The following is a 13,956-nucleotide window of genomic DNA, read 5'->3' on the forward strand; positions in this document are numbered from 1 at the left end:
AACTGGAGAACAAAGTTTGGTCCCAAAGTGTAATACCTACTTAGGGAAGGAAATAGGAACCTTACAGATGATATTTACTCTGAAGAGTTTCTCTCCCTCTACGAAGACTGACTGGCTCATGTTGTGGATTCTGTGGCTCTGGGAAAGCTGCCAAGTAGTCCAGCACTCTGTTTCCAACAGCCTCTCCACTATTCCAGTTAGCATCCAGCAACTGTGCTGAATTACTGACCTTTATTGCATTGTAGTCTCTAAGGCAGGTCTCTTCATTTCCCAGTTCCTCCTCAGACAACAGGGAGTTTGCACCAGATGGTAGAAGCTCCCTGTAAGATCTGACATTCTCTCCTCCTCTCAGAGCAACACAACCTTGACAAACACTGTCTGCAAACTCTGCTATCAGCCTGCTTCCTCCTCCTTCTCTGTGGTAACATCTTTACTTTTGGTTATAGTCAAAGAATATGGGTGACCCAAAGAAAAAAGGAAGAAAGATGGGAGGAAAGTGTGGGAGAGGGAGAAAGAGACACAGAGACCATGGGAGACTCACAGAAAAAGTCTTCCATAGACACAGAGAGGCACAGAGAAACAAAGAGATACCAAGAGATACCAAGAGATCAAAAAGACACATTGTCAGAGACAAAAAAAGAGGGTGTACCAGTTAGTGTGCAGATAAAATGGGAAATGAGGATATATCACAACTCTCCAAGTTATCAAGGAGACCCCATTCACTCCTAAGGTATGCTGGAAAATGAGACAAGCTTTGCCCACTCCCCCGGTTGACCAGAAGGCCCAGGTCAGCCCAAGGGGCTAAGGATCAGGAACCATCCAATAAAAGACCCTTCCCCAGGGCTGTGGGCTGTAGATGCCAGCTAGTCACGTTGATGGTCTCGGGAACTTGGCGTTCCCAGCAGGAAAGGGGGTGGCTGGCTTGACTCCAGATCCCATATTTCAAGATACTGACTACTGAAGGAATAGGCTGGACACAGGAAGCCAGACATTTTTATGTTCTGGAACCACCGGACAGGCCAGCTCTTCTTCAGAATGGTGTCTTCTGGACTTTTGAGCTTCCTGGTGCTATCCATCCTCCTAGTGAATGTCCAAGGACCTAGTCTGAATGACTGGCTCTTTCCCAGTAAGTACTGGGGCCTCAGCCCCTCCCCTGGAGAGAGGGAAGGTTGTTGGGGAAAAGGATCAAGGAATAATTATTCCTCAGACTTGATTTGCTTTTCACCATCTTAGCCCTGGTCCTGGGTTGGGGAAAAAAATAGAGATATTTGGAATATTTCTTCCTATTTCCCTCTCCATGGAAGATCCCTTCCATGAATGCAAGAATCCAGACCTGAGGCAATCCCTACTGGCAGCCTCTTTGAAGTAGAGGGTCTTTCTTGAGGGCAGGGGGTGAAGGTGTGGGAAGAGTCATAGGATAGCATTTGTGGGAAGGGCTATAGGAATCTGGAAAGCCTAAGGGACCTTCTCCTCTCCCCACAACAAAACTAGCCCCCTTTCTCGGGACATATCCCTATCACCTCCTGATTCTTTCAAATTCTATAAAGTATCCCTGCATCCCCAGGGGTTCCTTGACTTTGGGGTAAAGGACAGTATCCAGAAGTTCCTTTGAACTTAAAACAGTAATACTCCATGACTATAGAGTAATAATGAAAATTGTTACCATTTACCAAACATTCAGAAAGCAGGGATTTAGAGAGAGGGATCTGGAGTCAGACTTGGTGGGTCCAAATTCTGGCTCCACCACTTAGCAGCCATGGAACCTTGGGCAAGTTATGTAAATTCCATGTGCTTCCGTTTCCTCATCTGCAAAATGGGTACATTAATAGAACTTACTTCACAGAGCTATAATAGGGATTAAATGAGAACACATTTTAAATGTTTAGAAGAGTGCTTGACTTATGGTAAATACTTAACAAACGTTAATGTTGCCGTGATAATAGTGTCACATGCTTTGTCTCACTTCTCCCTCACACCTGTAAGGCTAAAACAATTTTACAAATGAGGAAACCAAGGTTCAGAGAAGGTAACTCGTAAACCAAGAGTTAGAATTTAAAAACCCCACTGTCTGTAGCCAGGGTGAGTGATAGTAATCGTTGTACAAGAGCGCCCCCTAGAGGAACTCCCAAACACTGACTCCTCAGCAGGTCAAACGGACCAGATTCATTCAGACCAGTGGCTTTAAATAGGGTGATGTTGCCTTCCAGGGGACATTTGCAACTCATTGCAAATGTCTAGTGGGAGAGAGGCCGGGGAGGCTGCTAATTGTCCTACAATGCACAGGACAGCCCTCCCCCTTCCCATCAAATAATTACCCAGCCCAAATATCACTAGTGCCAAGTTTGGGAAATCCTGCCTTAGAGGGGATGAGGCCAGGGGGTGGGACTAGCATGAGGGGTGGTCGGCAGGGAGGGTAGTGTAGGCAGTGCTGCGAAACACGTGAGAGCACCCTGAGGAGAAGGACTCTTGGGGATGAGCAAAGTGAAAGCAAACTTCCCTGACTGCCCAGAATTGCTTTCGGTCTAGGGAAGAGTGGGCATTGTGCTAAGACTCATGGTTGTAAGACTATCCCTTCCCTAGAGAGATGCCCCAGAATCCGAGGGAAATGTGAATTCAGAGAAAGAGATGAATGTACGAAGGACAGACATTGTCCGGACAACAAGAAGTGTTGCGTCTTCAGCTGTGGGAAAAAATGTTTAGACCTCCAACAAGGTAATATTCAGAGCCTGGGAATAATCAACGCTTCTACCCATGCCCTCACCTTCTGCCCACCTGGGTTGGCATCGTCCCTGGTTCGCTAAGGGCTGGTCTCTGAGCAAGAGACTTGGGAGACCTGGAATCTACATTCATCACTGCCCCTAATAGGATGTCTGACATTAGGTATTATCTTCATCATGTCTGGGCCTTGGTTTCCCTAAACAAAAGATGGGTGCAGGAGTGGAATTGAACCAAACAGTCTCTTGGCTACTTTCTACTGTTATAATTTTCTGAGTCCTCCATATATCAACATTGTTGCTGCGAGTGATGATGAAGTAATTTGTGTTGCCTAGCTTTTTGCTCCAGAATGACCACCTTGTTGTCTATACAAGTCCGACTTAGCACCAGGAAACCTCCCTTCACCACTCTAGACCGGAGAGTTTTTCCTTTGCTGCTGCAATCTTCACTCCATGCCCATCTCCCTGGGTTCCAGAAAGACTATCAAAGAGTCTGTGTTCATTCATTTAACAAATATGTATCAAGTGCCATAATGGGATTTGACCATAATGGGATTTGATCAGTGTGGTCAGGAAGATAGCTTCCCTGAGAAAGCAAACCTAGAGTTGAGTTCAGAAAGGTGGCTAGTAAATGTAGGTCGAAAGTGGATGGAAGGGCTTTCTAGGCAAAGAGAATAGTGTGTACTCAATAGCACGGTCTAGGGAATATGAGCATGGTACAAGGGGAAAAGAAAGGAGATAGGTAGGGTCTGGTGGGCTAGAGTCTCACTGTGATCCTAAGAGCAATGGAAATCCATTGAGGTGGGCAGTGAAGCGACCAGGTTTTTACTATGCCTACAGAGGAGAAACGGAATGTCTTAAAGGACTTCAGGATGAAAGAAAATGCTAGTGTGGACTAGAGAGGTAACTGAGGGGATGGAGAAGAGTGGGATGCATTTGAAAGATATTTAGGAGGAAAGTAAACAGGACTTAACAATGGGCAGAGTGAGAAGGCAGGAGGATGGGAAGTTGTTCGTTTGCCTGCAGGTGAGGGATTCTGAATTCAGACTTCCTGAGTTCAAATCTTAGCTCCAGCTTTCACCAGTCTATTCTTCTGGGGCAAATTACCAAATTTCCCACATTGTGCCTCAGTTTCCTCAAGTAATAAAAGGACCAATGTTAAAGATTATTTGGAGGATCCAATCAGCTGGTGCACATGAAGTGCTTAGAGAAGTGCCTGGCATATAATAGCCACGTGACACATTAGCTTCAATTATTTGTCATTCATGACTGGGAGCTTGTAAATAGCAGAAGCCATGCCTTTTCTTTGTCTCATAAAGCATCTAGCACATAGTAGGCGCTCAATGAATGGCTCATTCAGTCCAGATCAAAGATTCTTTATTCATTCACTGTTTCACCCTCAACATTCTGGCAAATCCTATACTGTACCAGATTACCTGCTAGGAATGGAGTTCCAAGGTGAAATCAGACACAGTCCTGCTCATTAGAAATTCACAACCTCACAGGTGAGACCAAATATATAAACAAGTGACAAACATGCCCACGAGATTCAGAAGTGCCATAGGACAATTCAGTGTCAATTCAGGCACTTGCTGGGGCTTGGATGCAGAATAGTCAGAAACACCATAGAGGAGCTGACGTCTGAGAAAAGTTTTGAAGGGAGAATAGGACTGTCACTAATGAACAAGAGCAGGGTGGGCAGAGGGAATATGGAGTGAGAGGTGTGGAAGCGTCGGACAGCATGGTGTGTTGAAGGTTGCGGGAGCATGTAGCTCAGAAGGGCACTATGGGGAGGAGGAGGCCAGAGCCACAAGCAGGGACTGGGTCATGAAGGGCCTTGAAACCAGAGTCTCCTCACTCTCAGGGGAGGCAATGAGGCCAGTGACCAGAAGGGAAAGGGGGAGACCGACGTTTTCCTGGGATGTCAACACCCAAACAGCTCCACTCCGGAGTCTCCCTGCAAATGTACATAATACATCAACGGAACTGGGCCCCCAAGATATGCATGGTAAAGTGTAAGGAGCCTGCTCAGTTTCATCTGGGGTGGTTGCCGGAGGGACCATACACCCGCATTTTTTGGGGGGATGGACACTCTAAGCTTTCCACTCTGGGGTCTCCCTGCAGACGTATGCAATATGCCAAAAGAGACTGGTCCCTGCATGGCTTTTTTTCGCCGTTGGTGGTATGATAACAAAAATGATACCTGCTCCAGCTTCATCTATGGTGGCTGCCAAGGAAACAATAACAACTTCCAGACCAAAGCCCTATGCCAGAACACGTGCCCCAAAAAACGTGAGTCCCAAGGGCCCCAGTCTCCCATCCTTGCCAGGGCTGTGCGGAGAAGTCTGAGTGTTGGCTGGTCCGTTCCAGGATGGTTACATCCTGGGCAGACCAGGTGCTGACAGAACCAGCTCCAGTCAGGAGGTAAGAATACACCTCACAGAGGGTTAGACAGTGGCTTTCTGGCCTCTGAGGTTGGGAAGGGATGTGAGAGTGTATCAAAACTGGCAAGTATAAGGGGTGGAGAGAGGATGAGACGCGGTTAAATCTCAGAGACCCAACTTCAGAGAGGTCACAGGACCTCCAGCCTAGTGCTGGACATGTTGACCAGCCACGCCAGGCCATTAATTTCCAGACCATCAATGTCCTCATTACAACTCTTTGCTAGCAATCCACTCCTATCCACATCCCATTTTTCCTTTAAGGAGATTTATAGCTTCCCAAATTAAGCCCACTTCCTTTTAATGTCCTATGGAAAGATGTACAAACATAACTTCAAGACCAGTTCCAAAGACAAGCGGAGCCCAAGATGCTCAGCTGGTCCTGTTTTACATTCTCAAAACAGGCTTCTTCTATTCCTGAATGCGGAAGGGTACACTGGAACAACCGCCAGGTTTGCTGATGCTCCAGGCCGGCTTCCTCTGCTCCAATCCCAGCGTGCCAATGCCTCAGCCCTTCCCGGAAACCAAACCCCGGCATTTGCCTCCCCCGTTCTCCATCTCTGCCTCTTTTCTTACATAACATCCTTCCGTTTTGATCCCATTTCTTCCTTTATGTCTAACTGCTAGAACCTGTGGAACTGCCAATTTTTTCCAATAAAGTACTGTTTGGTCTTGCCTCCGACCCTGGCTAATTCACATCTGTTGGCACATTATGGTTTGTGGAGAGTGAAAAGCTCACTGAGGCTTCTGGAGACACCATGAAAGGGAGTGAAGAAAACCAGAACCTCGAGAGCCCCCAGGGATATTGTTATGTCCTCTGTTTCTTCAAAACACTGCAAGCCCTTTTAAGACAAGGGCATGGGCATTGCCTTAGTGTGGACCCCCCCCCCAGAAACCTATCCTAAGATAGAGCATAGGTGAAAGTAGTTCATTTGGGAGATGAAGGTGGGGAGTGGGTTCAATGATACAGGAAAGAGAGGAGTCGATAGGAGCTGGTCACCACTGTAGGAAATGGTAGCTTAATCCCACCCGGGACCTTCTAAGGAAGCATGTGAAACATGCGGCCGCATTTCCTTCGTCTGTCTCCAGTTATGGGGAAGCTGAGGGGTGTATCCACTGATCCCCATCCCCTACTAGATGCCTGGGGGTACAAAATCCCTCATTCTTTCAGACTGTTCTGCATGCAAGCTGAACAAGCTCCCAGAAGACAGAGAAAACCCACAGCATACGAGTAGAGACTCTGATACTTGAAGTGGAAAGCTATCAGTGCGCACTGAATATTATTCAGCCATGAAAAGGACTGAATGATACATGCTACACTGTGGATGAATCTCAAAAACATTACGCTAAGTGAAGGAAGCCTGGCACAAAAGATCATACACTCTGCGATTCCATTGATACAAAATATCCAACATAGGTAAATGCCTAGAGGTAGAAAGTAGATTAGTGGTTGCCAGAAACTGGTGTAAGCTGGGGGAAAACAGAGAGTGACTGCTAATAGGTATGGAGTTTTCTTTGGGAGTGATGAAAATGTTTGGGAACTAATAAAATAAAGATGGTGGTTACACAGCATTGTGAAGCTACTAAGAAGCCACTTAAAATAATTGAGTGAATTCCACCTCAATTTTAAAAACTGGATTCGGAAAAACGAAATGTGCACTAGAACTGTGGTCTGCAACTGCAAGTGAGCTGAGAATATGTCTCACTGATACTTCAAGCCTTAAATTGGAAAGTTCAATGCAACAATCTTAAGGCCCCGCCCACTGATGCCCCTGGTTCTGAGGTCATAACTGACATCTATTATTTCTCTCCTGCATCACCTATTCCAAATTGCACCAGATGAGAGAAGCTCTCCGTTAGCTCTCACACTCTCTCCTGCTTTCAAAGCACTGTGATCTTGACAGATTTGGGTCAGTCTGGACTCAACCTGTCTCCTCCTCTACGTACTACACATGACAATACATTTACTCTTTGACAACAGTGAAAGAAAAGGGGTGGCCTGAAGAGTAGGAAGAGAACAGAAGGGAAATGGAAGGGCAGGGCAAAAGAGACCCAGACCAAGGGAGACTCGCAGAAAAAGAGTAAAAGGCAGGCACAGAGTGAAAAAGAAAAAGGCACAGAGAGGGGGGAAAAAACAGTATGTGAGAAAAATAAGCAGACAGGAAAATAGACATGTCAGGAGAAGAGTAAGATTGGAAAGAAACACAAGAACTAGGATCCTCTTGACCTCCAAATTCCCTCCCTGAAAAATGGAATACCCTGTAATCAAAGGCCTGCTCTGTGAGAGGAGTGTAGGTGTCGACAAGCTTTGCCCCCTCCCTGGTTAACTAGAGAGCCTCAGCTGGTGGAGGGTTAGGTTCTGTTTATCAAGAACCCCTTCCCACAGACTTCATGAGGTGGATGCCAGCTAGTCCACTGAAGGCCTCAGGGACTTGGCGTTCCCCAGAGGAGGGAGGTTGGCTTGTCTCTAGTGATGTGTGACTCCTGGAGTGTTAGGCTGTGCCAGGGCAGCCCGAAGCTCAGAAGCAGTTGCTGCCGAGCAGCAGTAGTTTTTGCAGTTTTGGTGTCTCTAGCTGGGCCGGCCCCTCCTAAAATGGGACCCTCGGGACTTCTGCTAATACTGGTACCATTCATCCTCCTGGAGAGTGTCCAGAAACCCGGGCTGGTTAAGGGGTTCATTCTAAGTAAGTATTGGGGACTCAGTCCTTCCAGTGGAGAAATGGATCTTGGCTAGGGGGAAGGAATCAAGAATCTTACAGATGAGGAATGCTTTCCCCCACCTCACCCTGGCATCCTGGGTGGGACAGGGGGAGATATTTGGAGTCATCCTGTCTGCCCCCTTCCTCCTGGTAAGATGCTCTTGGTGAATGCACGGTCCTGAGTCCGTGGCAACTGATTCCCCACCATTATGAGATTTCACTTCCTGGAAGTCCTGGGACCTGGAGCTCATGACAGACTAAGGGAACTGGGAAGTTTAAGGGCCTTTTCCATAAGGCCACCTCCCCTAGCACCACCCTCATTGGCTACCAGATCTTCCGGTTGTATCCCCCAAAACCCTTCCCATATCCATACCTACACCCACACCCATAGGGGATCCATGCCTTTGGGGTAAGGAATGGTCTCTGGGAGTGCCTTGAAATGTGGAGCTAGGAAGACCCCCATAATGAGCAGCTAAAATAAACGGCACACTCAGACAGCAGTGGAGACACATGTTGCAGGTTCACATCCTGGCTCCATTCCTTTGTAGCCATGTGACCTTGGGCAAATTCACATAACCTCCCTGTGCTTCAGATTCCTGTTTATAAAATGTGAATATTCATAGGGCTTACCCATAGAGTTGTCATGAGGATTAAGGAGAAAAGGACAAGAGTACAGTAAGCATTTCATCACCATTAGTTCTTATTATTACGCCCCAGGCAGTTTAACAATGGCTTTACAGGCGTTGTCACATTAATCCCCAAAACAAACCTTTAGGCAAATGAGGGAATCAAAGTTCAGAGACGGTGCCTGCCATGCCAAGGACTGCACAGATTTCAAAAGCCCAGCCATCTGACTCCAGAAATGGAACTCTCAATCACGAAGAGCTACGGCACCCCTGTCCTCACCCACGTAGTGTCCAAATACAGGCAGGCCGAGTGCCCAGATAGTCCTAGGAAAGAGCGTCCTTCTTCCTGAAACTTTGTGGGTGGTGAGGGTAGGGGGTAAGGCTGGATTTAGGGATTAGATGGTGAGTTGTTAAGGGGGTGGGAATGGGGGCAGAGGTGTAAAAATCATGAGCTGCCTGAGGGTCACTACTTTCTGGGGACGATGAAGTGAAAAGAAGCTTCCTTAACTCTGCCATGGTGCCAGGGGCCTGGGAATGGAGGGCTCTGGCCCCTTCAAAGTCCCTTATTCCCCTCCCTCAGGGCTTTGTCCCAGAAACAAAGCAAAGTGTGATTTCCAAGAAAGGAACCAATGTACGAGGAACAGACACTGCCCAGAGAAGATGAAGTGTTGTGAGTTTAACTGTGGAAAGAAATGTTTAGACCTCAAACAAGGTAACTTACAAATCCCCTGAACTATTCAATGTCCCCAACCCCCACCTCCACTGGCGCTGTCGGACTCTTTCCCTGGGTCACTGATAGCTGGTGTCCAATCAAGAGTCTGGGTACATCTTCTACTTGATACACATCCTATCAGTGCTGGACTGGGGTGGGTGTGGGGGTGCTGGGTTTTATTTCAATTCTGCTCCTAGTTAGGTATGTGACATAACAGTTTTTCCTTTATGGGCCTTTAGTTTCCTCATCTGTAAGAAAGATGTGGGCATTGGACCATATGGTCCTCTGAGATGCCAAGTAGCCAGTGCAGTCCCATCAACTGCCAACATGGTGTCAGGTAATAGGATAGCTATAAGGGACAGGTATACGATTTTTATTTCCTAGCTTTTCTTTTTTCCCTAGGCCTCTCTGCCTACATAAATCCAAGATGCCTTCCCTAACCTTTGACCTCCTACACTCTTTCCTCTCTGCTCATATCACTGAGCTCTAAAGAAGACCATCAAGGAGTATTCATCCATTCATTCATTCCACAAATATTTACTGGTGGCCCTGACACACATGCTGGGCTCCACTTGTTCAGTGTAGCCCGGGAGCTCAGGAAAGGTTTTCCTGCGAAAGGGATCCACGATTTACGATCTGAAAGGTCTTCGACTATAAAGTTCTAAGGAATTCTGTTTGTAACTCATAGCACTAGGCACGAAACAGTTGCTCAATAAATGCTCCTTGAAGTTCAGGATACATTTGATGTTTTACTGTGAACATTCCTGAAGCATCCCATCCACTCAGTGCCAAATTATCTGCTAGGAACTGGTCTACCAAGATGACAGAAGACACAAATCTCACATTCTCATAGAGGAGTCAGAATATGCCAACAAATAATCACATGGAAGTGGTAAATGTATGTGCAAGATTGAGAAACAATAAAGAAAAAGCAAGGAGTGAAAAACAGAGGCAGGAAAGATATCATAGAGTTTGGTGTCTGGGAAGGGTTTGGAACAGTGAAAAGGAATGCACCTCCCAAGCAAGAGTGGAATGGACATTCCAGGCATGGGCTGCTCTAAAATATCACACGCTTACACTACTCCGTGCCTTTGCACATGCCTGGAATGTTCTCTAGGGAGGCAGGCACCCAAACTGCTGTACTCTGTAATCTCCTTGCAGACGTATGCAGTTTGCCAAAAGCAGTTGGCCCCTGCCTGGCCTACTTTCGACGCTGGTGGTATAATAAGGAAACTAAGACGTGCTCCAGATTCATCTATGGAGGTTGCCACGGGAACAATAACAACTTCCAATCTGAATCAATCTGCAAGGCCATCTGCTCCAGAAAATGTAAGTCCCAGAGGTCCCAGTCTCCTAGGCTCACCTGGGCCACACGGGGAGGTCTGGGTGTTGGCCGATCTATTGCAGGAACTTGGCGGGTTTGGGGCTGACATAACCAATCCAATCAGGAGATAAGAATGTGCTTCACAGAGTGGCAAGTAGAGGATATTTTGGGGAAAAGAGGGTGGGAAGGGGAGCAATAGTCAAAGTTGGCAAGTATGAGATGCACAGGGGTTGCAGAGACAGGAAGCAGAAGTAGTGGAAGAAGGCGGCCCAGTGGCAGCCCAGCCCTGGGTACCATGCATGGGCCAGTCACTCCAAGCCTTTACTTCTAACCAAATCTTGTCACCCATTCTCTTCCTTTTCCTTCTTAAGGTGAGTATAGCCAGGACAACCACAGGCTTTATTGACCAAACCAAGACACTTTTGTTAGAGGGGATTACTGGGCCAATAGGCATAAATGGGGACTCTACTGGAAAAACAAGAACAATACGATCATTCTCTGAGCCCCAAAGTCACTCCACTTCTGTTTTCTCTTCCTGTAAAAAGATGTAAAAATTATCTCATCTCCCTTTTTCCATTCAGTGTAAGATTTGATTCCTAAGCGGTTTAGGGCCCAAGCATCTCACCCTTTTCTCTCCTGCTATCTCGTCAACCATTGGGGTAAGATAACCTGAGTTGGAACAACCCCCAGGATTTGATGCAGAACCCAGGGCTCTCTCCACGTGTGTCTGACTGATGTTCCATATTTGTTACCACTTGTCAAATCTCAGCTGCCAAGACCTTGGCTGTTCCAAATACGGAACGCCAGGATTTTCTTACTCCCTTTCCTCCAGCTCAGCTTCTCTTCAAACATAATGCCCTTCACTCTTGGACCCTTTCTCAGGGTGTGACCTTGTCTCTTCAACTTCCAAGGCCCCCATTTATCCTTTGGAAGCCTCCGGTTTCCCCTAATAAAGGGGCTCTGTGACGTCTGACATCTCTGAGGCTGAATAATTCACATCTACTTCCTGTGTTCACTTTTCAGGGAAGGCCCTGGGTCTCCTAGTGAGGCCAAAAGAAGAGACTGAAGATCCTGAAAACTGAGAACTCTGATGACACTGTTGTCCTGGTAAAATTGTCATTAAGATGCTTAAGAATGGAACTGGAGCAGATCCAGGTTCTGTATGGTTTAAAGCTGGTAACGTTAGGGAGGTCCTTTTAAAAATGAATACAAATTTAACTAAAAAGTGTATATTATTTCAAGTGAGAAAGGAAACTGCAACCAATTGCAAATTTTAAAAAGCTAACAAATACCACAAGTTGCACAAAATCCATATATAGAGATTATTAATTACATTTTTACATTTATGAAAGCAAATCTGTAAAACTCAATTTCTATAGAAAGATAATTTGGTCTTTTGTGGAGCCTGGCTGATGTTCCACAAAAAATGATTATATTTGGATTTTGAATATAGTTGTGATGCATGAAATACATGCCGGAATGCACAGCCATACTCAATATTTGTAGTTTTACTACAGGTTTATGCCCTAAAAACGCAGGAATTTAAATAAATTCTCTTTTGTACAATTCCATCAAAAAAGAAAAAAAGGCAAGCTGCCTTTAAAATTGTACATATTGAATTATTGAGTATATTCTTGTGAGTAAAGAATGTCTGCTCTAACAGGCTTCCATAAGAACTGATTCTTTTATGTTCATAAAGTTATATATCTGATGTTTGAAAGAATTTTCCACAGACTGATTTTTCTGGCTCCACAGATCACAAACCCAGTTTCTCCTCCACCACCCACACCCTTCTAGGGTAGGTACATTCTACCTACAAGCTCTAGCTCCATGTCTTAATATCATTACGTTAGAGAACCGGACCCAGCAGCTGATAGGAATATTGCTTAGAGCCGTTCCTACACCAGGACAGAGAGCCGCAACTTACGATACACAGAAATGACTGAGAACAACCTAAATATATCCCACTAACTCGAAACTAAATGTATCCACAACTCAACTTCCTTTTATCTGGATGCCAAAAGTGCTAGCAGCCATTCCACCACCACCCAACCCAGGAGAAGTGTGACATAAAAAAAGTCAGAGTGGAAAGGGAGTGCATTTGGATTGATTATGGTTACAATACCTTACTTTTACAGATAATACAAATCGCTTAACCTTGTGAACATGATACTTGGGACACTCCCAGAGTGTCTTTTTTTTACTTAAGCTTACCAGTTTATTACACTAAGATCTAACTCAAGAACAGCAATATGGAAGAGATGCATTGGACAAGGTGTGTGCAAAGGGGAACAGAGCTTCCATGCTCTCTCTGGATGCACCACTCTCCCCACTCTCTGCATGTTCACCACCATCAATGCTCCCCAGAGTCTTAAAAGGGGCCTGGCTCAAATGAGGTTCCCTGAGGCTGGAGCTCAATCAATTTCGTGGTAGATCCATCTCTGAAAGGTCTCATGGACTTGTTTCCCGGGCCTGCAGTAAACATGACAGTTCCATGGTACAGCACAGAAACTATAAAATAGAAGAAAATGGGGAAGCGGCATGAAAGGAGGAGCTTTGGGGAAGCAAAGAGGAAATGAAGAAAAGAGGGATGAAGGAAGAAAGATATCGGACGATGAAACAGTTTCTATAAACTGGTAGTTACAAAATAGTCTCAGGGATGTAAAGTAAAGCAGAGAATATAGTCAATAATGTGGCAACAACTATGTATAGTGCTAGGTGGGTACTAATCTGGGGATCACTGCTTAAAGTAAATGTCCAACTACTATGCTGTACACCTGAAACTAATGAAAAATATTAAATGTCACCTGTAACTGAAAAAAAATTTGTTTTAAAGAAAAAAGAAATTGAAAGGGTTGGTTAAACTGATGACTATTTCTGGAAATACTATTGCAGACATCAACATTAGAGGCACTTGTGGGTGGTGCTTGTCTGAAATGTGGGTCCTCCCGGTCTAGGAAATTGTGATCTTTAGGGGTGGAGTCCAGGAATCTGCATTTTAAACAAGTGCTGCCGAGTGATTTTAAAGTTTCAGAACTTGTGGACTGACGATATTTAAGTGCCAATCCATCAGTAGGAAAAAAACCCAAAAAGGCTTAAGAAGTCTGTTAGAGCTTGCTCCTGGTGTAGAAGGACATGGGGAGAAAATGTTAGCATCACGGGAAGTGGGGGAGGAACAGAGCAGGGTCGTGCTGAAAACGCCCCCGCAGCACTGCTAGTTCTGCAGCTTTGCAGGGTGACCATCTAGCCAAGTGGCTCCCATGTGTGGCATTCCACTCATTTACGTTGCTCTGTCCTCCCGCTTAGTCTGTTCCTCTGGAAAGCCTGTCCCAGGCCTGTGTGTCTTTACCATCCAGACCAAATTACCCACAAGTCATCCTTGGTCTGCATCCTGAGGGAAGAGCACTCATCCGGGAATAAAGAAATCCAAATTCGAATCC

General features: G+C 45.8%; 1 protein-coding gene across 1 annotated transcript; it reads left to right on the top strand.

Annotated features, from left to right (window-relative positions):
• Positions 1-996: 996 nt before the first annotated feature.
• Positions 997-11,598, top strand: LOC308490753 (eppin; the record flags this gene model as incomplete). The annotated part of the gene is made up of 6 exons (XM_081033356.1): positions 997-1,126; positions 2,581-2,712; positions 4,839-5,006; positions 9,061-9,192; positions 10,354-10,521; positions 11,540-11,598. The coding sequence occupies 6 exons, from the start codon at positions 997-999 to the stop codon at positions 11,596-11,598; spliced, it is 789 nt and encodes a 262-aa protein (XP_080889482.1).
• Positions 11,599-13,956: the final 2,358 nt, after the last annotated feature.

This window comes from Rhinolophus hipposideros (assembly GCF_964194185.1).
Source record: "Rhinolophus hipposideros genome assembly, chromosome: 22".
Taxonomy (NCBI): domain Eukaryota; kingdom Metazoa; phylum Chordata; class Mammalia; order Chiroptera; family Rhinolophidae; genus Rhinolophus; species Rhinolophus hipposideros.